The sequence below is a fragment of the Agelaius phoeniceus genome, chromosome 9, assembly GCF_051311805.1.
Source record: "Agelaius phoeniceus isolate bAgePho1 chromosome 9, bAgePho1.hap1, whole genome shotgun sequence".
NCBI lineage: Eukaryota > Metazoa > Chordata > Aves > Passeriformes > Icteridae > Agelaius > Agelaius phoeniceus.
The window spans coordinates 4,474,118-4,498,858 of NC_135273.1; the positions used below are offsets into that span (position 1 = coordinate 4,474,118).

The window sequence follows — 24,741 nt, forward strand, 5'->3', positions numbered from 1 at the left end:
ACAAACCCACTCACCCAAGCTTCAAGGGCATCAATAAACATATGTATGAAGATTAATGCCTGTTAGAGGAATGCCCAATATCCCAGAGCCAAAACCAGGTCCATACACACACCAGCACTCCAGATTTGGATAAACCAGGCCTGTTTTAAAGAGCTTAAGGCCAGGTCTAAATGGTTACAGACATCCTGATATCTGAACCAGAATGGTATGAGATTCTGTGATCCACCATATGGCAATTTCTACAGTGGGCAAACAGATTCCAGGCATTGGTGGAGTTGTAATTAAAACAGTAAGGAAAATGCATTAACATCTGGAAAGACATAGGCAATATGACAAATTCAACCCAGCCTTGCTGAGGAGAACAGATTGCACAAAAGCACAAACACAAGGCACATTCTGGAAAATAAGTCATGTGATTAAATGATGATTAAAAGGAGACCACCAGGCAGACGTGCCATGCAAAGAAAACCACTCCATGAGGGGAAGCAAAATGAGTCACTCACAAGAGGTACTGTTGAATTCTTTTAATAACACTAGGAAAATATCATAGTATTAAAGTCCTGCACGGGGTCCTTGGGAGGTTATTTGGGCTGGGATTCCTTTTGTGTTTATAAACCAAACTTTATTTCCCAATTGTGCTTTCTTTTAGGCTGACTACTCCTTTACAATGGCATTTCCAGTTAAAACACAGCTAACCTATAAATACCTGAATGCCACAACACACATTGTGTGCATGGGTTGTGTTTTGTTTAAGTCTTAGAGGAAATGACAGGAAATCTACTCAACACAGGGAAGCAAACATCGATTCGTTAAGCAGGGGATGTAAAAGCCAGTAAAGAATACATTGCATACATAATACAGAAGGAAAAAAAAAAATTATCATCTGGAGTATGTGAAATTACACTGATTTTGCACCTTAAACCTAGTAGAAGTTACTCTGTTGGCCAATACTAATCCACTGAACAAGCAGAATGTCGGTCAGAAGTCTAACGTTTTCCTGTACCAGCAGAGAGAATACAAGCAGTCCATTGCTGTTAAAAGAAAACATGAAATCCAGCTCATGTTTCTGGTTAGGGGTCGATTTCCTCGGGAACTACTGTGAGCATCACATCTTCGTTGCCCCTGCGCACCACCATGTGCAAGGTACTGTCCTTTTTAATGATGTCACTGACATCACTGGCTGAGCTTATGGACTGCCCATTGATGCTTATAATCACATCGTTGTCCTTCAGGCCACCACTGAAAACACAAAGCAGCAGTGTGTTATTAGAATTGCAGTTTTATTTTTAGGGCGAAAAAAAATTATTTCTGGATTATTATTATTATTTCCCACCCAGCAGCAGCTCTGCAGCCACGGCAGCCATGAGGAAAGCAATCAGGATTTATGGAGCAGTGAAGGTTACAATGAAGTGCAGAAACCTCAGGATGTGATGGATGTATGAATCCCATATTTCACTGCCTTCAAAGGAATTTGCTGTTGCAAATAGCAGTTAATTCTGCAATAAAGATCCTAGGTGTTGATATCTGTCTTCTAAAATAATTGCAACAAAGCAGATTGATTTTAGAGGGGGGATTTCCCAAGCTTTTGTTCCTGAACACACAGAGAAGCAGCCTGAGTGGCACTGTGTGCTAATGAGGGATTTCAGCCCCTGTTCTCCATACAGAGCTTACTGGCAGCCACTTCACCCACCCTTCACGTTTTAAACCTGAGCAGGGTAACACATGTAACTATCTAGTTTGGTCACCAAAAATCAAATGTGTCCTTCCTCTGCTACCCATAACAGCCAAAATCCCTTTTTCTGACCTCCAAATCTGAACCTTCCTGGCTCAAAGCAAGCCAGGGCAGAACCAGGGCTGTGTCTCTCCCCAGGCTTGGCTGGAGCTGCTGCCAGCACCAAGAAATGGCTGGTGAGGGATGCCACAGACCACAACATCTTGCCCGGTCTTGCACAACGATCTGGCTCCAAGCGATGGAAAAATTAACCAAGACAGATCAGACATGATTCAACCCTTCAGAAGCATAATCCTTCACAAAACCACAGACCACTCATCGGCCTCTTCCACCCACAGAAGGCGCCTGACACGAGTGTCTCCTGCGAGCAGGGTGCCCTTGGCCAATGTTTGCAACAAATCTGGTTGCCTACAGGAGGAATGGCTGAAAACATATCCCTGGAGGAAGTCATTGCATGGCTCTTCATGCAGCCTGGACAGGTCACTGCAGCTCTGCTCCTGTGGCCCACCAGCACATCTCTGTCACTGTGATATTTTCTGAAAAATCCCTTCACCAGGATTTCTTCTCCTGGGTAGATGAGAAGCCTCAGCTTCTCCATGTTTTGCTCCTCTGGAATGTGGTCTGGAGAGTGTTTATCCAAACATGTAAATTGTTTTTAAGTAATGACCAATCATCATCAGCTGTGTCAGACTCTGAGGAGTCAGTCATGAGCTTTCATTATCATTCTTGTTTAGCCTTCTGATGTATCTTTTTCCTTCTTTAGTATAGATTTAGTATATAATTTCTATATAATATCATATCATATCAATCAGCCTTCTGAGAACATGGAGTCAAATTCTCATCTCTCACCTCGTCCGGGGGACCTCACAAACACCACACATCTACACAGCATGTGCTGGACAGACCAGCAGAAGAAGGAAACCTCTGGGCCAGAGGACTGGGAGTGGGAGGACAGAGCCAACATGGGCTGCATTTTAACTGCCAGGCCAGCCTTTGGATGGAGCATCCTGACCTGGGTCTCCCATCACATTTGGGTACATTGCCTCACATTTCTTCTCCCTCTCCAAAGTCCCTTTCCCACTCTATGCTATCACCCACACTCCTAAAAAGACTGTACTGCACCTTCAGGTTGAACCTGAACACCAAGGCAGCAGCTCCAGCCCCACATTGGAGCAGCCAATTCATTCCTACACCTTCCTTCACACCCACCAGTGCTCTGCCTGACGAGCACTGCCAACAAGGATCATCTAAAAACACAGCAGTAGTTCAGAAAGCACACTAGACAGCTAGCACTGTTATCTTACACCCAAACTTCCCCAAAAAACACCATCCAGCCATCCTTGCAGTCTTCCTAAAATGCAATGTATGCCTGCCCCAAGCAGCTTCCTGCCTACATCCCTTCAGTGCCACACAAGGCTCTTTGTTGCCACAAAGATTTACTCCTCTCTCAAATGATCCCTAGTTTCAGAAAATGAACAAGGTTTCCCATTTCCTGCCCTGGATTACTGAGCAGTTTCCTATCAGGCAAACCCTGAGAGAAAAGTGTCTCCAGCAAAAGCCAGCCAGAGCAGTGCCAGTGACCACAGCCCAGCTGCCAGACGTGGCACCAACCAGCAGGGCCAGCTTCTGAGCAAATCCTGAGTAACAGGAACAGAAAAAGCCAGTTGTCCAAACCCAAAAGCCCTTCCAGTAATGAGACTGCTGACAAAGCTCTCACATGGAAGAATGTCTGCTGCCAACAGAGGATTTCAGCCCCAAGGTGTGCCAGGGGAGCTGGTGGGTTTGGCCAACACTGAGGTGGACATTTCTTCCAAAGTGGGCCCAAAAACTTCTCAGTTGCTGTCCTGCAGTGACCAGCAGGGCCATGGAGAGTGTGCAGGAACAAAAGCCTCTATTCAGCACTGGCACTGGTACAGCAGATGCCTTGGAAGCAACTGCTGAGAAAAAGGAAAAAGGAGTTTTCACACCCCCTGAATGCCTTCCCTTTGGGCCTGGAAGGCTGACAGGGCTTCCCTGCAATGCCCTGATACAATTACAGTATTGCCCATCAGGGACCAGAATGAAACCACAAACCCATTTCCAGCAGACAAGCTAACAGCAATCAGATGGTCACAGCCCTGTTAATTTAGCTTAATGAAGAAAGCCAGTTAAGCAGGGAACCGACTCCATCGTTACCCCCTTAAGTCAGTGGCAGTGGTTTTGAGAAAAAAGCACTTCAACCTACGCTTCAGCTGGTGTTTCTGGAATGACTTCAATGACATAGGCCCCAGAGACAACATCAGGGAAGTCTTTATGGCGATCCTTCAGCTCTCTAGCTTTGCTGAAAAATGAAGAAATAGCAAAAAAAATATTTTGTCAAGACAGGAAAAAACCCCCCCACGCATTTTGCTGAAGTCACTTAACACGAGTTGAGGTGTTTTACACACATTGGTATGTCACTTCAGCATTCATTTTAACCCTTAGATGCATATTTCAGGAATTACTACATTTTTTTTTTTGCATGCATGCAGCTTTTTAATGTCTATTTCTGGTAAAGGCAATCATTTTAATAGACACAGACAATCAGAGTTCAAACATTTCAAAGCTTTAGAAATAGCAGATTGTAGAATCACAAACTGGTTTGGTTTGGAAGGGACCTTAAATCCCATCCAGTCCTCACCCCTGCCATGGGCAGGGATAATTTATACTAACCCAGAATGCTTCAAACCCTGTCCAACCTGGCCTTGGGCACTGCCAGGGATCCAGGGGCAGCCACAGCTGCTCTGGGCACCCTGTGCCAGGGTCTCCCCACACTCATAGGGAAGATTTTTTCCCTAATATCTCATCTAAACCCACTCTCTGTCAGTTTGAAGCCATCCCCCTCATCCTGTCACTCCAGGCCCTTTGTAAATAGTCCCTCTCCATCATTCTGTCAGGCTCCCTTCAGGTCACAATTGGGTCAAGCCCAAAGCTCCTCTACTCCAAGCTTGACAATCCCAATTCTCCCAGCCTTTCCTCATGGCAGAGCTGCTCCATCCCTTTGATCATCTGTGGGGCTTCCTCTGGACTGGCTCCAGCAGGTCCATGACCTTCCTGTGCTGGGGACCCCAGAGCTGGATGCAGAACTCCAGGTGGGGTCTCCTCAGAGCAGATTAGAGGGACAGAATCACCTCCTGCAATCCTGAGCACCTAAAAAACCCCAACCCCGTGTGTTTCAATGCTTTGTTCTACCTGTGGATCCTGCACAAGGGAAAACTTCTGGTTATCTTTACAGGACACGGCATTGCCTGCTCATGAGTCTCTTATAGCCAGAGCATGAATAAGCAAGTCCACACAAAAGCTTCATTTGACATTAAGTGAAGAGTTTAATGAAAATAACTTTATAGGAATGTAGGAACGCACGTGGCTGACGTAAGCCATGAAAACGTACAACAACATGGATACAACCCCAGGACAGAGCCACAGTCACCAGCTACTCTCTTCTGAAGCATTAAGGAGAAGAAAAAGGAGCTGTTTAAGAGCTAGCTCACAGGAGAGTCTAGAGGAGAGTCCCACCAGGTGACAGCCGCAGAGGAGGAGGTGGCCAGGGCTGGCTGGGTTTGTCACCAGCACACATCCAAATCCACGTCCCCGGCTGGATCCAAATGCATGCAGAGACCACGCTGGGGAAAGGTGAGGAGCCACCCTGGGTACTTACCTGGGGGTTAGTGACATCATTCTTATGCCAATGTATTTCTTTTTGGTTACAGCTTTTCCTGCAAAAAGGAAAACGGGTCGTGATCAGTTGCCCTGACCCGAAGAGCCTCTGGCTTTCAAAACTTTGTCTTCCACTTGTTCAGACTGTTTCACTTTATGAAACAACATGAGCTCACACACTGCTGCTCTCTAGGTGAAAAAAGGGAAGTTTATTTTCTGGCTCCAACATTTATAGATTTCCAAAAGTGACAGTGGATTGGAGGGTGACAGTGCCACCTCTCCAATGACACTGGGCAAACCAACAGTCCAGCAAATTTCTCTTCTTCCATACAAGAATGCAAAACAAGAAGTTATTTACAGTAAGTGTAAGAGAAAGTTTGTTACAAGAATGTAAACATCAGAAGGCTTAGAGAATCTTAAAAAAAATCAAAGTGACAGTTCAGACTTTCGAGATTTATACTTTTTTTTTCTATTTTTTACTTGTTTGGCTTGCTTGATAGCAACACATTTTATAGTTGCTTGGTAGCACACATTTTATAGTTATGGATAACTTGAGAAATACTGTTTATGGTTAAATTTACTTTTTGGTTTTGTATTTACTTATAGGTGGCATTTTTATTTTGATGGTCTGAGGAATTATGGGTTTATTGAGTTAGGAATAACTTTTTGGTGTATTTTTAATTTAGGTCGAATTTTGATGCTCTTATTTTTGCAGTTTGGTTTATTTGCTTATTGTTCTGGTGCTTTTTATTAGTTTTATTTTTGGGAATATGGGCATTTATATGGCAGACTTTTACAAGCAGTTTTTTTATTTGGTAGTGATGTTTTTTTACTCAGCAGCAGCTTAAATAGTTTTGTTTTTTTTTACACTGCTAGTTAGCTTTTTTTTACTTTTTTAGCCATTCTCAGAGTGTTGGTTACTATTTATGAATTAGTGTGGAGGTAGAGTTTTGGCTACTTTTTTTTTAAAATCTCAATGCCAGCCAGGCTGCTGCCTTTCTGATTTATCACTGTTTTCACAGAATGGTTTGGGTTGGAAGGGACCTTAAAGGTCACTTATTTCCAACCCCCTGGCATGGGCTGTGATGCCACCTACTAGATCAGGTTATTTTCTGGTTTTCCTCTTCCCAAGTACAGTACCTTTAGCTTGTCTGTCATGGGATTCAGTGAGGAACTTCTTTATTTTATCGGATGGGATAGCAAATGAGATTCCTGCTGTAACTTTTAATGTGTTAATTCCAATGACTTCACCGTCCTGGAGAGAAAACAAAAAAAAAAAGCCATTATTAGCAAATATGGAATACCTCAAAGAGAAATGAGAGAAATGGATCATTTCTTCCAAGCAGTCACAAATTCCTATTTTGTAGCTGGTCTTCAATTTTCTTAAATTTTAAGAGTAATTTTTTGTGTCTATTGATAAAACACCACTTAGGAATTTTTGAAAATCAGTGTGATTATTCATCTTGCTGCAGAAGAGATAAAACTGGGCAATTCTCATGCTTGCAGCAGATGAGCAACACGTTCTGCAGCTATTCTGTGTTTATTTCAGCAAGGACCACATAAAGCATGGCACTGACTGCTCCTGAGCCACTATTACATTATAACATAAAGAAAAATACAGTTCGCCAAAATCAAAAGTTTTCCTGGCAAAATAACTCCAGGAGCTTTGGATGAAACATCTCTGATGTCATCTCTTTTGAAACCTCAGCAGTTTCATTCCCTGGTTCATCCCAGACAAAAACTCTTTACTACAGGTGGTTTTAAGTGAAGATTAAGTGTGACTGAATGTGTGCTGTGAATTGGGTGGGGAAAAAAACCTGCCAAATCTCCTCCAAGGCAGAAACTCTGAGTAGCTGTGAGTTTCAGTCTGTGCCATGCCTCCTGGGGACTCAACCCCATGTACCCTCAGGAGACCTGGGAGCTCTCACACAGTTTTGCAACCTGCTTCAGTTCATTCTACAGTACTGGCAAAGAAATCCTAATACCCTGAAAATATGTGGATTTTTTTGGTGTGATTCAAAATGAAAGGGGAGATACATCTTGGAAATATTTAGCTGAGTTTCTGTGTGAAAAGAAAATAATTGCCTGCTTCGGGGTAAACAGCAATGGCAAACACCTCACTGTAAAATGTGTTTTTCCCTTTTTGCAAGGCTTGAGCAAAAAAAACATTACACTTGTTTGAAACTATGCAAACCATAAACATCCTAAATATTGAAATCCAAATGTAGCCTTTTGCCAACATAAACACAGACAACTGATTAGTAAGGACCATGTGAATTTTGTGTAGTCAGCCAGATATCAAAAGCTGCAAATCCCACATCTGGTGGGGGGAGTTTGATTTTTTTTGTTGGTTTGGGTGGGGTATATTGTTTGGTTTTATTTTTTAAATTAAACAGCGATAAGCTTGACACTAAGCAAACTTAGAGAAACTCTTACCAGATTTACTAGGGGTCCTCCAGAGTTCCCATACTGAAAATAAACATAAGAACACATTTTAGTATTTACCTCCTAATCTGTTGCAAGCAAAATATAAAATAAATTTTTGCAAAATTTCTGTAGTGCTGCTTCCATTGTCTATTAAATTCATGCAATAGAACAGTTTTAAATAAACCATAAACCACTGTTTAACATCACCCTTTTAGCTGAGCTTTGCAAATACTTAAGATTTTCTTCTCCTGCCAGAGTAAGTTAAGAAAGCCAAAGTTTTCTTTTGTTTTTTTAGTGCCACACTAGAAACTGAGAGGATTTTAGGACAGCTCTGGGAGCTGTTAGTGAAGATTTCTTACCAGGCCAAGATCTGAAGTACAAAACCTATTGTTTTGCCTTAATGCAGAAACAAACTTGAACCCTTAAATGAATCTTGGTTTCTTTTTCAGAAAACAAGATGGATTTCGAAAAGACAGTTATTTGCCAGAGAATATTGCCTCCTCCCTTGCAATCTGCAAGGATTCTGAAGTGAAGGCAGATGCTGTGCCTGGTGTGGCTCCTTGGGGGGATTTCTCAGTAACACCGAGCGCTCCTGCGGCGCAGATGCCCAGATTTACAGGGAGAGAAATGCTCCCTGCTCCTCAGAAGGGCATCACAGGGGGGATTTCTGCTGGGGAAAGGCCAGGGCTGAGGGCAGCAGCCCAGAGGGGACGTACATTGATGATGGCATCTGTCTGGATGTAGTCCATGTCGGAGTTGCGCAGCCCCAGCTCCTTCCCGCCGCGCTGCGTGGTGCTGACGATGCCCGTGGTCACCGTGTTCTGCAGGGAAAAGGGGCTGCCAATGGCCACCACAAACTCCCCTGGCCTCAGGTCTGCAGACTGGCCCAGCAGGAGAACTGGCAATTTACCCTGCAAAAAAAAAGAAACAAAAAAAAAGAGAAAATTCGGATGTTAAGACACCGCTCTGCTGGCAGAACAAATGTTACAGAAGGATGAATGCATTCACAGGGTAGAGGAAAAGAGAGAGAGAGGCTTTTATCCCTCAGGGATTTTGTTCTGTTTTCTTTGAGTATTCTGTGTGTGGGTTGGTACAGAAACAACCAGTGTGGGCTCTTTACACTGGAGAACTTTTTCCACAACAGGTACCCTTAAAATCAAGAACAATTAAAAGACCAAAGGAATATTTATGCTTTGCTGTACAAAGCAAACATCTGATGATACTAGAAATGAGCCACTTCCAACACTCCTTGAAATAATTAGCAAACAGCTGCTGAAGTAAAAATATGATATTGTTTGAGAGTGAACACTAAAGAGTCATGAAGGCAACAACCCAAGAGTTTTAAGCATGTACGAGTACAGTTAAAAGCATTTTATATTCTCATAAGGCACCAGCTAATGATTCATCTAAATTTCTTTTAATGAAGTATCTTTCTAAATAATCATATTGCCTCCTACATACAGTGATATCTTCCTCTGAAGATGTTAGGATTTAAGGACCTGATGTGATTTTTCTGTCATGACAGCAGAGGATACCATTATACTTTTATTTCAAGATCTTATCTCTAAACACAATAAATATTACATAGTTGAAGACATTCCCACTAAAACATTCTTAAAATCCAGCAAACACTGCATTGTACAGCAATCAGAAATAAAAAAGGGGAGGGGAGGTTGGATCCACACATTTGTTAATGAATCAAGAGTGTTCTGAAACAGATCATACTTCAAATACTTTTTTTATTCATCACCTGCCCGTACAATACACATTGAGTGCCATTTCTCCCTTTCTTTACACTTTTAAAAGTCAATCTCTACACTTACAGTGATGTGACACATTTTTAAATATTTTTGTTTTATCTGTTGTCTAAATTATCCTGGCCCTCCCCAGGTAATTAAACCATATATTTAACCCATGGTATTTAACCATGTCACTAGACCATTTCTATTAGCATCAATGAACACATATAAGTGCAGGTTTAGACTTAAGGATTTGGAGGATTAGGTTACTGAACCCAAAAATCAAAACAGAATTCTGGAGACATTTATCTTTTGCTTGGCAAAGCTAACTTGAACCTAGCTTTCCTCTAAGCTTGACCTACTTCAAATTTTGGCAAAAAAGGGAGAATATTGCATGTTTAATTTGGAAACTCATTGCTGGCTCTGGTTTTGTTACCAGCAGTTTGAAAGCCTGACTCAATAACTCATCCATAGGGACAAAAATTCAGCGTTATAAACTAACCCAAATTCCCATCACTTTGTGGTTTTTCACCTAAAGTTCATTTCAAATATCCTAAGAGACAGACAATGCCTGCAAAGTAGAAAGCTAAAAATAATGTCATCAGTTATCACTATATGCTGCTGCAAATACAGAAGTCATGGTTTTAATGTTTAACAAGACTGGTCTTGTGTATCCTTTATTCAGCTTTGTTACAATCCCACCAGGGAAGTTTTACTCAGATGAGCAGATTGTTTCAATAAAATTCATTACCAGCTCCCAGACATGGCAAGATGCTTTATGAAAACTTATCTTTCAGTCTCCAGACAGCAAGAAAATAATTAAACCAACAGAGTGAGCTGGGAGAGCCACAGAATAGGCAGCACAGAAAGGGAGAAAGCATTTCCATGTCTGTTTGCATTCAGAGGAAAGTTATCACAGCCAGCAATGCCCTACTAATGAATAATAATGATAAAATACAGTCCTTATCAGTGCCACAGCCACAGATAAACCCAGCTGTGGCTTAGCTCTGGGAAGGATCCAGCAGCTCTGCCCAGCTTCCCCTTCCCTTCTGCATCCCAGGGCAGCCCCTGATCCCAGGCACAGCTCCAGGGGATGAGTCCAGGGCAGGGGAATCAGGGAATCAGGCAGTTGTGATCATCTAACACAAACAGCCCCATCTGGGTCATGTTTGGACACAGGGAGCACCCTGGCCCTTCCTCCTCTCAGCAGATGCTCTTGAGCTTACGTAGCACGTGTTTGCAAGATGTCATTGGTCAAACCAGCATCTTCTTTTGGCACTGCTTTTCCTTCTTAAAAAAAAAAAAAAGACAACACACAAAAGACAAAAAGTGGCTTTTGTTTGTATCCCAGTGCACTGAACACAGATACTTTGCAGAGAAAGGGGACATTTATCAGCAAATGAAACAGAGACAAGCAACAGAAAACAGAATAGTTTTCATGTGTCATTACCAGGGGAAAAAAAAAAATAAAGGCTGGTCGTGTACAAAGTTAAAATATTTATACAAAGTTCCTGAGTTGTAACAACAGTCACAAAGCCAAAATTGCATCTGGCAGCAGAGAGAAAGTACAGGAACGGCCTGTGACTAATACAATTGTGATTGTGCTGAGTTTTCAGGGCTGTGCCTATACTAGCCAGGCTGCAGTTCAAGCTCTGATGCTGTATGGATTGGCTGCAGGTCACCCCTGTGATTCAACATGCCTTCTGGAAAGTCTGGCTAACCTTTCCCTTGCTAGAAACAAAAATCCGCTGCAAAAACCTCCTGGTCCTGCACAAATTATGAAACACAGCTTTGGAAAATGTGCCCTGTGTTCCAGGTGGTTTCGTGGTGTGGGGCAGAACTGACACACTGATGGCATTGCATGCAAATATATGAGTGCCCCTACAAAACCAAGGCTATGAAGAATTGGGTATGATGAATATATGTGTTGTCATGGCTTTAAATTTGGGGCGTTTTCTCTAAAATGGCTTAAAACATTTCCACACTCAGTAGTAAATTTTCCATTATAAAAAAAACCAAAACAAACTCAAATATTAATTACATTGTGCACGTGGTTTTGAAAGGAAACCAGTATAAAACCTATGAAAATCCCATGATGGAGTGGGAAAACATCCTTCTGCAGCCCGGGAGGAGCCCTGGCAATGCCAGGCAGGCACTGCTGGCAGTGCTGTAGCCAGGATCATGTCAGAACACCCCCTCTGTGCCCTCACACCCTGCCACTGGCAGGCTCATCCCCAGGAAATTCAGGAATCCTGGTAAAATGAGTGTGACTTCAGGGCTCCTAATAACTATACTTAATAAATGTGCATTCTTCAATCTTTACATAACGTCTGATGGCTGTCAGGATGACATAAGCACCACTCCAACTCGTGATTCTCCTGCTTTGACTGCAGATTTGCCACTGCAGTTAATTAAAAGTGCCAGGCAAAGGACCATGCCTTGCAGCACAGGCAGCAGGGAGCCAGGAACACCCAAACCCAGCTCTCCCAGTGACTCACTGCATGGCTTTGGGCAACATATAATACCTTTTCTACCCCTGTCTTTTCTAACTCTTGCTTTGATGAAGCCTCGGGGCTCTGCTGGATCCCTGTTTACTCCATGAAACAAATCTGCAGGCAGGCATTCTGCAAGCACACAGAAATAGGACCAAACATGCAAACCCCTAAGTGGCACATGACTCACTGTTTACACCCAGCCAGAGAAGGAGCCATTAATTTGGGTTAATATTTTAAGACTTTCACATCCCAAAGGGCTTCAGACGTTTTTATATATGGATTTGACTCCAACCCTGGATAAACACAACTCCCACGACATGGAGAGCTGCACACCACCACAAGAAATGGCTCCAGCCAACAATAGGACACAGCTATTGTGGCATGAAGAGGGGGAGAGATCAGCATCATCAGCCAGAGGGTCCTCAGAGAAACATGGAATCATTTAGGTTGGAAAATGTCACAGACATCTTTTATGCAAAATCCTTTCCTTAGGATTTTTCATCCTGAGAAGCTGAGAGGCCTCAGGAACAAAATGTAAACAATGATTGTCTGCTGCTGTGGAATGCAACAGGTGCATCTGGGATTGGGCTCATGTGGTTGTTTCTAATTAATGGCCAATCACAGTCCAGCTGGCTCAGACTCTCTGTCCGAGACACAAGCTTTTGTTATCATTCTTTCTTTTTCTATTCTTAGCCAGCCTTCTGATGAAATCCTTTCTTCTATTCTTTTAGTATAGTTTTAATATGATATATATCATAAATAATAAATCAGCCTTGTGAAATACTGAGTCAGATCCTCATCAGATCCTTGTCTCTTCCCTCATCCTAAGGCCCCTGTGAACACTGTCACAGGAAAAGACCTCTGAGATTGTGGAGCCCAACCACTAAGCCAGCACTGCCAAGGCCACCACCAACCCAGTGTCCCCAAGTGCTGCATCCACATGGCTTTTATTTTCCTCTAGGAATGGGGATTCCAACACTGTCCTTCTATGAGGAAATTTATCCCAATATCCAACCTGTCCCTGCCCTGGCCCAGCCTGAGGCCGTTCCCTCTGCTCCTGTCCCTGTTCCCTGGAGCACAGCCCGATCCCCCCGGCTGTGCCCTCCTGGCAGGAGCTGTGCAGAGCCACAAGGGCCCCCTGAGCCTCCTTTGCTCCAGGCTCAGCCCCTGCCCAGCTCCCTCATCCCATCCTGGGGCTCCTGACCCTTTCCCAGCTCCATTCCCTGCCCTGGACACGCTCCAGCCCCTCCATGTCCTTCTTGCAGTGAAGGACCCAAAATCACCCCAGGATTCAAGGTGCAGCCCCAGCAGGGCCAGCACAGATATCCACCTGGTGTCCTTTAACAGCATTACTTGAGTCAGATAAAAGAAGGGCAATCTGGACAAAACAGCTCCAAAACTAAAAAGAGGAGGAAGCACAAAACCACCCCCAGGCACTGCCACGGAGAAATGGAAACCAAGAGACAGCCAGCCATAAGCAGGAGGTGTTTTGGTTTGAACTTTTTCATCCATGAAATAAGTGAATGTGTCTCCATGCTGGCACAGAAGTAAATCCCTCCTCTGTTCTGTAATCCCCTCCATTTGTGGATGGAAAGTCAGGAATTTGCAGGAAGCACTTTGCAGTTCAATAAAGGGATGAAGAGGAGACAAAAGTTCTGAGTTCAATTTGTGTTAACCAGCGACAGATCTCCTTCATGCTTCTTATTTTTAGGTGGGAAAGGCACAGATGAACACTAATTCAGCTGTGAGTGTAACTCTGGCAAAACATGTAACTGTCCTGGGAATTGCATTTCTGTTCTGACTAATTCAGCTTTCAGAATACGTTATGGCAAAACAAAAACAACAGTCATGAGCACATAAAAATATAGAATATCATCTACAATCTAGAAACTGCTTGACAGAGAGTCAAAGAAAACAAAAAACCCAGGCTGAACACATTACAAGCCTCCAAAAGTATTTCATCTATAGTTAGAAAAGCAAAACTGAGTCTCCTTATCTAAATATGGAGCATGGGAAGCTTGCAGAAAAAAAAAAGAAGAAAAGGATGAAGTGTTGTTTTGATATGTCACCAGCTTTTCAATTGCCTGGCAAGAGATTGCTGTTCTCCCTTAAAAATAAAATACAAATGAAATTACAATTAAATAAAATAAAAATAGCAATTAAAAATATGCTGGTGCTGGCAGACCCACCCTGGAGATGTGAGCATTTTGCTGCATGGGAAGCTGGACCAGCACATTGTCCCCACAGTGAGGGCTACTAGAAGCTGAAGATGTCAGGAAACCATTGCTGCCTAAACCGATGAATAAACTGGAGTTAAGATCCAAGCTTTTTACAAGATATTTCATTCCTATGGGTCCTGAACACTTCTGGAAGCAATATGTGGGCTTCCTCAGGCTCTCAAGAGGAAGCAGCATGTTATCCAGCCACAGATTTCAAAGTGAAATAGCATTTCAGAAAAGCCACTTACATCTGGCGTCCAAGTAGTTTGTTTCTTCAAAATGTGGGCTATTAAAATATTGATGCATAAACAGAGAAGTTTGCTTTCCTGCCTCCTCCAGTTTGTACACACAGGGGAAAATCAAATCCCCTCTGACCACAAAGATACAGACACTCTCTGCCTCAGGAAACCACCAGGGCAACGAGGGCAGGAGGTCTTGTTGATTTAAAAGAGTCAAACAGAGTGTTTATTAGTAAGATACAGGAGAAGCCTTAAGCTGAAGGTTTCAGCTGAAGGGCTGAAATGTCACCACAAATTAGAGATGGGTCACAACCCCACTGCTGCTGCACCATGCAGATGCCAAATCCTGTCTGGGGTAAAGAACCAGGAGCTGGCCACACTGAGGAGCAAAACTCTTCAGGACCTGGCCTGTGTTCCCTGTGTGATTTCAGGGTCAGTGTCTCATGGCTGCTTTTTGAGCACATAGAAAGAAGAAACACCTCGAGATAAAGCCATTCACCCTGCTCCCCCCATTATTTTTGTGGACAGAGCTCGATTTCCAGGGCTGAAAAGGGTCTCCAGGCAAAAGCCACCTCCACCTTCCACTACTTTGGGCTTCCACTTTCCATGTGGGCTGGGTTCTTCTATAATTCTGTCCCCTGTTAGCCCTGACATTGTCCATTAAACCACCCTGAAATCTCCTCCCCTCCTGCTGGTGTTTATTTTTCAGCAGCTGTATCACACATTCTGATTTAACAAGGTAGTTATTTGCCCTGAGATGAATCCCACAATGCAGCTCTGCCAGCAAAAAAGCATCTGCTCCCTTTGGAGTGTTGTGCAACAGTTTTGATGGGTTTCCCACTCGCTGCAGTATCACACGTGCCACGCAGGACGCATTATTTATTTCACCAGTCCCTGCCTATGCTGCCAAAATCCAGCTTTTTCTAGGGAAGTCTTATAAATTTTGCATGTTCATATCCAAATTGTCTGCAACTGCACTGCTCCTTTCTAGTGATGTGGTCTCCCCCTTGCATTTGGAAGGATATTTAGATTGGATTCATGGCTACCACATTGATTCCAATCTTACTTCCTACTTTCAACACTCCAGCAAACTGCTCAGTGTCACCACAGACATGAGAAACACTGGTGCTCTCTTTTATAGACTGTAAAAACAAGCACATTTTAGGACTGGAACAACTGCTCCAAGGTTTCTGTTCCTCATTGACTGCAAGATGTTTTTCCACAGAGAAGAATTTAATCAGGGTTCATCCTCACTGCTGCCCAGATTTTACCACCCTCTTTCATTTCCGACTGCACTCAGCAAAGCCAAATTAGTTCTAGTAATGTCTCTGACCAGATGTTCACACCTTAAGAGGAAAACAGCATCCAGGCTGCTGCAAAATCTGAACAGCTGTAGGAATACCAGCTGACAGCCTGATCCCAGCTCTGTTCCTAATCACAGAGCATTCTTCACCCTTCAGATCCTGCCTTAACATGCCACACATAAAAAAGAAGAAAAAACCCTTCTGCGTCTTTGATGTCACCTTCAAATAATTTATTCCAATTTAAGAGCTTTGCCTCTTACTTCAGAAAAATTCTTAAGGATGGTTTCCATGCCATTTCCAGATTTTTAAGGGGTCATTTGTACCACCCCATTGACTTCTTTAGCCAGCAAATACATTTCAAATTCAACAAATTATTAGCCCAGTGATTTTAAAAAGTCTTTTATGCATCTGAATGACTGCAAGGCATTCCAGTACAAAAAGGAAAGCTCAAACACTGAACTTGAAAGGGTATATAAAAATGCCCCATAAAAGTTCAATCTGAGAATCAATTTCTCAGCTGACCACGTTTCCATTTTAACTTTTTTTTGTGACCATATAAAACATTGTTTTTAATTCTCAAATGCAAAGCAACACCTGTCCTGTGAACAGAGGTGCCTCATGCCTCACCTTGGACTGGGATTTCCCAGTGCCAAGTCACCAGAGCTGGCTGCAAAGCTGGGTCTCCCATCCCTTTAAATTTCCCCCCAGTCTTCTCAAAATTATCCTGAGCTGCAATGGGAGAGGCCAGGAGGAGAACATCACCCAAGGCACTGCCTTGTACAGCTGATAAGATGCTTCCAAGGGCAGCTCAGACCAATTCCAGCCCTGTTGAGCAGTGCTTTCCACCACAAGCCCATCTGAATTCTTTTTCCCAAGCTGCTTCCAGGTTCTCCCTTCCCACACGCACCTTCCCAGGACAACTAGGAGCCATTTCCTCCTTGATAATGTTATAATCAAATAACATTCAAGCCATGCCTGCTCTTTTGAGTCCTCAAACTGCCCATCACCCCAGTTCAATGTCTCCTCTGCCACCTCTCTCCTCTGGAGTTCAGCTTCCTGCTGCTCCAAGTCCTCTCCTCACCACACCTGCTCTCTCCTCCACATTGTGTTTCCAATTTTAAAGCACTTTTCCAGCTGCCCTTCGCTCCCCCCTGTCCATCCTGCTCATCCCAATGCTGCCAGTGCTTGTGCTGGGGATCTTTCCCTTTGCCTCTTACTGCTTTTTCTTATTTTAGGATAAAAATGAGAAAACAAGCGACGCCATGAAAACAGAGAAAAAAACAACACGGCAGAAATATTATTGGTACTGTTTGGTTTTTCTGCCCAGTTGCTGTTCAGAAGCTTTTCAAAAAGAAGAAGATTTGAAGTTATAAAGGCGGCAGGGGAGCAGCAGGAGCACTCCATCCCTCGGGTCATCCAAGAGTTCTGCGTTAGGCGCCTGGCTTAGTCATGAACTCTGGCACAAACACTCCTGACCTCGCTGGGGAATAGCCCTGCACTAAAACAACGCTGCAAGATCTACACATTTCTGAGTCATGTGTTTCAAATGAAGCATTCCTGCCCGTTACACTTGGAGGTCATCAACTGACAGAGCAAACGAGGGGAGCCAACATGAGCAGCACCCCAAAGAGCCACGTCCAGCTCATTGCAGCTCCGTTACACAGCATTTCCACACAATATCCTTCTTGCTACGTGTGCAGAACCTCCTGACAGCTTTTCTGCTGTGGCAGGAGGCACAGCAACGCTGACAGAGGAACATTTGATATGGAGGGAGATCATAGATGGGAAGCTGCTCAGAAAACCACTTGCGGTGTAAGAACATCTTTCCAAGCTGGCTTTAATTTCCATGCTCAAGACGCTCCCCAAGGTATTTTCCACTTTAGTGTCTACATCAGCAAGGGACAAATGTGTCCTCTAAAAGCCATTTCTGACTTCAATATAGGCACTCAAGACAGAGTAGTACAAGCAAAATAGCCCCATTTCTTCTCTGAGAAAGATTTATATAAGATAAACTGTATGCAAACCAGCCAGAAAACTGGGGTGTTGTTTTTTATTTGGGTTTGCATAAAAAAGTGCTATATAATACTTTCACTACACTGAGAGGTGTCAAAATTACCACTGCCAGCCACAAACTTGGCTTTTAAAAACGTGTATCCACCTAGTTCATACATTCTCAACAACTCAGCCCAGTAAACACCTTGTTTTCCTTCCAACCTGAAAATCAGCAACAGTTTTTGGAAAGGAGGACGTTAAATTAGAGGAACAAAATGTGTCTCGCTTTAACGACTCACCTGAGAATCTATTTTAATTAGTGCAATGTCTGATTTTTCATCAACATCTTTAATTTTGGCTTCATAGGTCTCCCCATTCTTGAGCTCCACCTTCACCCTGTTCTTGTTGGTGACCACGTGGGCATTGGTGACGATCAGCCCATCCTCAGAGACAATGAACCCCGAGCCACTGGCTACAGGAACCTCCCTCTTGGAAAAAGGAAGTCTAAAGGACAAAGGAAATAAAAAGTTTATTGCTGCAAAAAAAGATGAAAGGTCGCAAATAATTCCAAATAACACACAGCCAAAAGGAGTTCGGTGAGTTCTTAATGTTTTAAGATATCTGCTGTTACTCTCATTAAGAAGATAACGCACATCCATTACTTTAGCTAATTGTTTTTCCATGACCCTTAAATTATCTTTAATTCTTAAGCATGACAAATATTTATTATCTCAAAACCCTCTTTGCTATTTCATACCATCAATCAACATTTCTGTCACACTGGCAGCTGTTTTCAAGAATTAAATAAAAAAGAAAAAAAAAAAAACCAAAACCCAAGACTGGGCATCTTGTTTACTTGCGAAATAATTCAATGTGAACCACAGCAGGGGCGATCTTCTCCACCACATCTGCAATAAAGTTGTATTTGTGCCTCAGGCTGTTGGGATGTTCTTGGCCTGAAATAGAAACAGAGGACGTGTCATGAGTTCTTCAAGTGACTGCAGGAGGGCCATTGCAAAACACCTGAATTAAAAAAAGCTCTGAGTGGGCATCTTTCCCTTCCTTAAAAGTCGTCTGCAGCATGACCCTCAGCCCTAGATTCCCTCCCCGCTTCTCTGCACAGAGGTGGAGTGCTTCATCCTCAGGGAAAATGAGCCGTGGAGCCTCCTGGTGTGGAGTGCACCGCGCTGGGCCATGGGGCAGCATGGGCTCTGTGGTGCCAGGGATGGGGCACTGCAGGAGCACAGGGTTCATTCCCTGTCTATGAAAGGGATTTTGTACTCAGATGCCTCCCTTGCTGCCCTCCTTTTCTGGATGGTCTACTTAGCCTGGATGGTCTTCCCAGATTAAACAAACCAGCTCTGTTCCTCTGCCAAAATACGCCTTCTTGGAGGGTTTTGAAGTCTCAGGCTGCTGCATTTGTAAAATGCTGAGGACACAGAGGGCCTGACCCCAGTGTGAGCCCTCAGCAGCTGCTGAGAAAGTTTAACTTGGGTACAAGGCTGGGCTTCCTTTCCCACCAGTGTCCCCACTCAGCCTGACCCAGCAGCCCCTGCCTGGCACCTACACGTGGAAGAATCTTCCACACACTCCACAAAGCCCCACTCAAGGCATCCTTCCCACCCTGAGCTTCATCAGCTCCATGGATCCCACCCTGCTTTGGAGCCACTCCCGGGGCTGTGAAATAGATAGGACAACACAATGGTTCCACAAAGCTCTGCATTCCTGGGCAGTGCTGCAACAAAAGCTCATGGCCACTGGGTATTCAGCAGGGGCCAGTGGGGTTTTCAAATGCCACTGGATACCCAACTCCCACTGTGGCCAACAGAAAACCTGTCTGCACCAAGAGAAATTTAAAATTCTCTGGGAAAAACTCACAGTTCTGAGACAGCTTCTCCTTCTCAAGCAGTTCAGGGGCAAAACATTGCTTTTTTAAAATTGGGAGCAGTTATGCAAATTGGGAACACCCCAAAGAGTTATTTTGTGTTCCTTCAGAGGCGAGAAACACCCTTTGTTTTCATTTCGTTTTTATCTGGTGCATCCATCTCCTGTTATACAGGCACAAGCCAAGCCTGTTACAGGCTTTCAGAGGAGCATTAACGTGTTGTGCTACTCCCATCCATCTTTGCCATTTGGCTTCTAAATCCATGCAGAGATTAAAGCAATAAGCAGCTTGTGGATGCTGTAAGTGCCTTTGACGGTGTAAGAGGACGATTTATTTGCAGAATCATAGAAGGACTATCCCATAAACCTACCCCAATACCAAAACCCCGAATGCCCTTTGCTGTTGGAAAAACCAGAGTGGAAAGCCATGCAAATTTTCGAGCAGGCACTGGAGGCAATAATGATTTGGGAACAGAATGCCCCTGCTTTGAACACGAACCAGACTCTGGTTTGGTTCAGGGGTGAGCAGGTTCCAGGTGATGTCCCAGTGCCAACAGCACACACTGTCCCTCGGGAGAGGGGTGCGTGCTCCACCCAAGCGCCATCTGTCACTCAGGGACAGGGGCTTTTTTCTTATTTATACCCTGTGAAACATCTCAAGGGCTTTTAAATGCAGCCAGTGACAAGCAGCAGCCGCGGCAGCAACCACAAAACCTGCTGTGCTCTTTCAGAAGTGTTTATCTGCTTTATGAAGCAGCGACATTGATCAGGAAACTTTTGTCCTCACCTCACTGTTTTCCTCAAGAGTATTCAGTGTTTTCTGATTTACAGATGAGCTGTTGCCCTTGGGCTTTCACCCCACAGAGGCAAAAGGGCTTGCTGATTGAGAAATATCAATTTACCAAACGATTTATATTCCCTACTAGAAATATTCAGTATCCAACGAGTCATGTCATTGCTGTAAAGCTGACAATTATCACAGGGACAGTTCTGGGAAGCTGCTACAATAAGAAAAGCAGTCTGGAATTATCCACTTGCATTAAATAGGTGCTTGGACAGATTATCAGGTGGGATTAACGTGGTGCTGGGCTAAAACTCCACAGGGCACTGCTGCAGCCATGGATCTGCTTTTTGATCACTGCTTATAAAATGATTTCATCTCAGCTGCAATGCTGTAGACATCCAAAGGTCACATCCTGCCCTTGGGAAAAAAAAAAAAAAAAAAAGCTCCATGGATGAGGGAGCTACACAGGCAAAGCACAGTTGGTTTTTTTTTTCATGCCTTCAATCTTTTTTGCTTTTAGCTATTGAAGAAGAAAAAGGATGCCCAGGCTGTACATGGTGAGACTGCTAATACCTCATCTCAGAGCTGCCTTCCCTTGAAACTGGAGCCTACAAAAGCCAGGATTTCAGAGGCAGCAGTATTTTGTCCATGATCCACCCCCTCATGCAGTCCCAAACTCAACTGCAGAGTGAAAAAAAAAAAGTTCAGAATTTCCTACTTTTGAAAAAGTTAGATAATAAATTCTAATTCATGGCATACTGACCCAAAAAGCTCCCAGCAGCTGGCCACGCCTGCCTATTGCTTATGTATTAGGAATTCCTGCATTGTGTAACACAGTTTTGCAACTGCTCTTGAACCACTGCCCATTTAAATGGAAAACATACCTTTTTAAAGCAAAAAAACAACAATCAAAGCACTGATCTTGATGGATTCATCGATGAATGTTAACAAAAAAAAAATCCTGTAAACTGGTCTTTGCCATCAACATAAAACCTGAAGGCTGTATTGATACACTGAAAATTCTTTTATCACTGAGATTAAGAATAATGGAGGGCAAAAAAAAAAAAAAGCTGATTTTTCTTTGGGATTACTGAGCTGCACATGGGGAGCTGAGAGCTGCACTGCACTGATCTTTCCTACAAGAAACCACCTCTGTGTGTGAAATTTTGCCTAACATTTGCACCCAGGCACAAAGGACCACGTGGAAGCTTAAATGGCCATAAAAACACCAACATTACAAATTTAATGTGGGCAGATGCTCATTCCTCAACTACCACAGGGCAGTTTCCAGCAGTGAAACTGAGAACTGCACCAGGAATATTTTCTTCTTCCTTCTGACACATCTATTTTCCAGCTGTAGCAATAGCTCAGGGCCTGTTGGTAACAAATATATGTTTTTGGTTTTGGTTTAGGGGAGATTTTTTTTTGTGGGGGTGGTGTTGTTTTGGTTTGCTTCTAAATCATTGAGAGTTGGGCTTGAATAAAGCTCAAGTTCTTAAATACCTTCAGGCTCTGATGTTCAAATCTTCCCAGACTGCTCCTCTTTCTATTTATATGCTGTGATTATTGTGTTTTGTAATGTTTTTACTGAACTATTGCACAATGCCCTAAAATGCCCACGAGCACGGCTAAGAAACCTTTATTAATTGCATTATAAAGATGATTGTTGTGAATTCAGTTAATGACCAAAAAACACCAAAAAAATATAAATAGGTTATAGCATGAAAAATTCCCAAGGCAACTAAATTCTTCAAGGACTTCAAAGGTGTGCTGGCTGCCAGCCCTGAAATGAGAAGGCAAATCTCTGCCAACTGGCATTAGCAGGGCTAATAATCAGTAAACAGACTGCTAGGAGAGCAAGACAGAGTACCAAGCCATGAAAAAAAGCACACCCAGCTGTAAACAACTGAAGTAATTTGGTTTCATAAAGAGGAGCCAAAAAGCAAATTAAGATCTGTGTTCTGGTTAGGTCATTACTCAAAGTGGCATCGATGCAATGATGCTCACAGCTCACACATGCTGCTTTTGGTGGTTATTTTGAGCTGAACTGAGGAGATGCTTTGGAGATAGAAATCTCACCAAAGTGACCTCTCCCCTTCTGCTGGGAGGGCTGTCTGCTGCTCTGGAAGGGCTGCTCTTGGCATAGAGAAGGGAGCAGGTCTTCAAACAAAGCTTTGGGCACATCTCAGTCAGGCATGGGGCTTTTCCCCACTCAGTTTTCATCCCTTTTCCCTTTTCAAAAAGGGGGTTCAGCTTTCCTTCCCACTGACTGAGGTGAGGAGCAAAATAATTGTCCCATTTAACAGGATTTTTTGTCTTAGACATGGTGAAAGGGATAAAAAGGCACATCCCAGCAATTCTGTGCCACCTTTACTGAAGGGCAGCAGTTCCTGGGATAACTAAAGATATTAAACTGCCCAGGCTGCTGAAAATAGGCGAGATGATTTCCTCCTGCACTCACCACTTGTTCAGACACACACAGGGGTTTGAAAGGATGGCTTGGGATTCTCTGCAGAACGAAACCAAAAGAGCTGCAGCGCTCACGAAACCTCCGGGCTGCCAGAACCGGTGACTACTGACACAAACCACAAACCAAGTTTTGCTTGGAGAACTTCCACCCTTCCCAAATAAAACTCCAGCCTCTGGTGTTTGTACAAACTTCCATTCATGCCATAAAAACCTCCAAAGCTCTGACAAGGGAGACAAAGAAACTCCAGCAAAGGTGCTCAGCTCACTGAAAGCAGGGGGATCAGCAAGCCCTGCTGGAGAGAGACAAGGGGAAAAGTGTGGGAATCTGCTGCCACACTTTCTTTTTTTGAATTACAGAAAGCTGCAAGCCTAAATATTCCACTTCCTATTCAAGGATAAGTTGTGTAATTCACCAAAAAAAGGGTATTACGCAATGAAAACACTAAGAAAATAAGGAACAACACTCGACGTGTCACAGGCAATTTGCTCAAGAGCAACTCTTAGGTCATTGGAGGGAATTTTGAGAGGTCTAAACCACAGCACCTTGTTAACACAGATGCTATTGCATCAGTTATTTTTCCCCTGTATAATCCATGCAGAAACTCAAGACACCTCACAGATTTCTGGGAGGAAAGTCTGCATTACTGTGACTTCCCTAAAAGCAAAAATACTTTCATAGCCCTAAATAATGGTAAAATAAAATGCTTGAAATCTCTCCAAACAGTAAACTGCGCAAATCTGGTCTTCATTTAAAATATTTCCTGCAGCAAGAACCACTGCAAGATTAAAGTGAGGACTTAAAGTGAAATTGCTATTTGGCATAAATGCACACGTGCAAAGGGAAACTAAAGTCCATTTTCATCACCATAATATTTAGATGATCAATTCTTTCTTGGCAGTGTTCAACAAGGACTTTGTGTTTTCCCTGCTAATCCAAAAGCAGAAACTCATTCATTTTAATCACTGATTTTAAACAAACCCAAAAGAACTGCCAAGCTAAACAAAACAGGGAATCTACACAAAGTTCATAGAGCAGAGCAGCTCCCAAATTAATGGTAACACAGGACAGATTTCAGAGCAATGTGTGGTCACTCATAAAACAAAAGAACGTTTGAGTAACAAAAGAAAGGCGAAAAACTTCATGTTTTAATTGATATTCTACTCATTCACTACTGGCCACAAATTAATGCTTGCCCTGGGAAGAGCTTGGAAGGGAAAGGTATTGAGAATCCAGTTGTAGGAATAAGTAAAAGCAGATGTTGGCAACACAAGAATGTTACCAATATCTGATGTCCCATCCCTGGAAGTGTCCAAGAACAGGTTGCACAGGACTTGGAGCATCCTGGGACACTGGGAGGTGTCCCTGCCCATGGCAGGGGATGGAATGAGATCAGCTTTAAGGTCCTGTCCAAGCCAGGCCACTCTGTGATAGTAAGAATTATCGAGTTATATGGAGAGAATGACAAAAAGAGTTCTTGTGTATTTATAAAGCAACAAGAAAAAGTATTTGAAGATAATGAAATTGCAAAGCAGAGCCTCTAGAGATCTTTGGTCCAACATCTTTAGTCCAGCTTCTTTCTTAGTGGGAATCAGACCTCTTTGCCATCCAGTACCAAGGCTGTTCAGGATGTTCTTGCCGCTGAAAATGGTCAATGGGCAAATTCCTCATGTAACATGCCCACAGCTTCCTTCTAGGAAGTTCCTATATAATTTCAGATTAACACTTTCATTTTTAACCAAACAGGAACTTTTCCTACCACTTATCCCCAAGGCAGAGTAAGT

At 43.3% G+C, this 24,741-nt stretch overlaps 1 protein-coding gene across 1 annotated transcript in view; it reads right to left on the minus strand.

The window, feature by feature from the left end:
• Window positions 1-509: 509 nt before the first annotated feature.
• Window positions 510-24,741, minus strand: part of HTRA1 (HtrA serine peptidase 1) — a 33,275-nt gene continuing 9,043 nt past the window's right edge. The window contains exons 2-9 of the mRNA XM_054637068.2: window positions 18,679-18,778; window positions 18,122-18,326; window positions 8,551-8,745; window positions 7,844-7,876; window positions 6,548-6,662; window positions 5,409-5,466; window positions 3,957-4,052; window positions 510-1,239 (exon numbers count right to left, since the gene is read on the minus strand). Of these exons, the coding sequence (XP_054493043.1) occupies window positions 1,071-1,239; window positions 3,957-4,052; window positions 5,409-5,466; window positions 6,548-6,662; window positions 7,844-7,876; window positions 8,551-8,745; window positions 18,122-18,326; window positions 18,679-18,778 (971 nt within the window). The 3' untranslated portion in view covers window positions 510-1,070. The remainder of the gene's footprint in view (window positions 1,240-3,956; window positions 4,053-5,408; window positions 5,467-6,547; window positions 6,663-7,843; window positions 7,877-8,550; window positions 8,746-18,121; window positions 18,327-18,678; window positions 18,779-24,741) is intronic.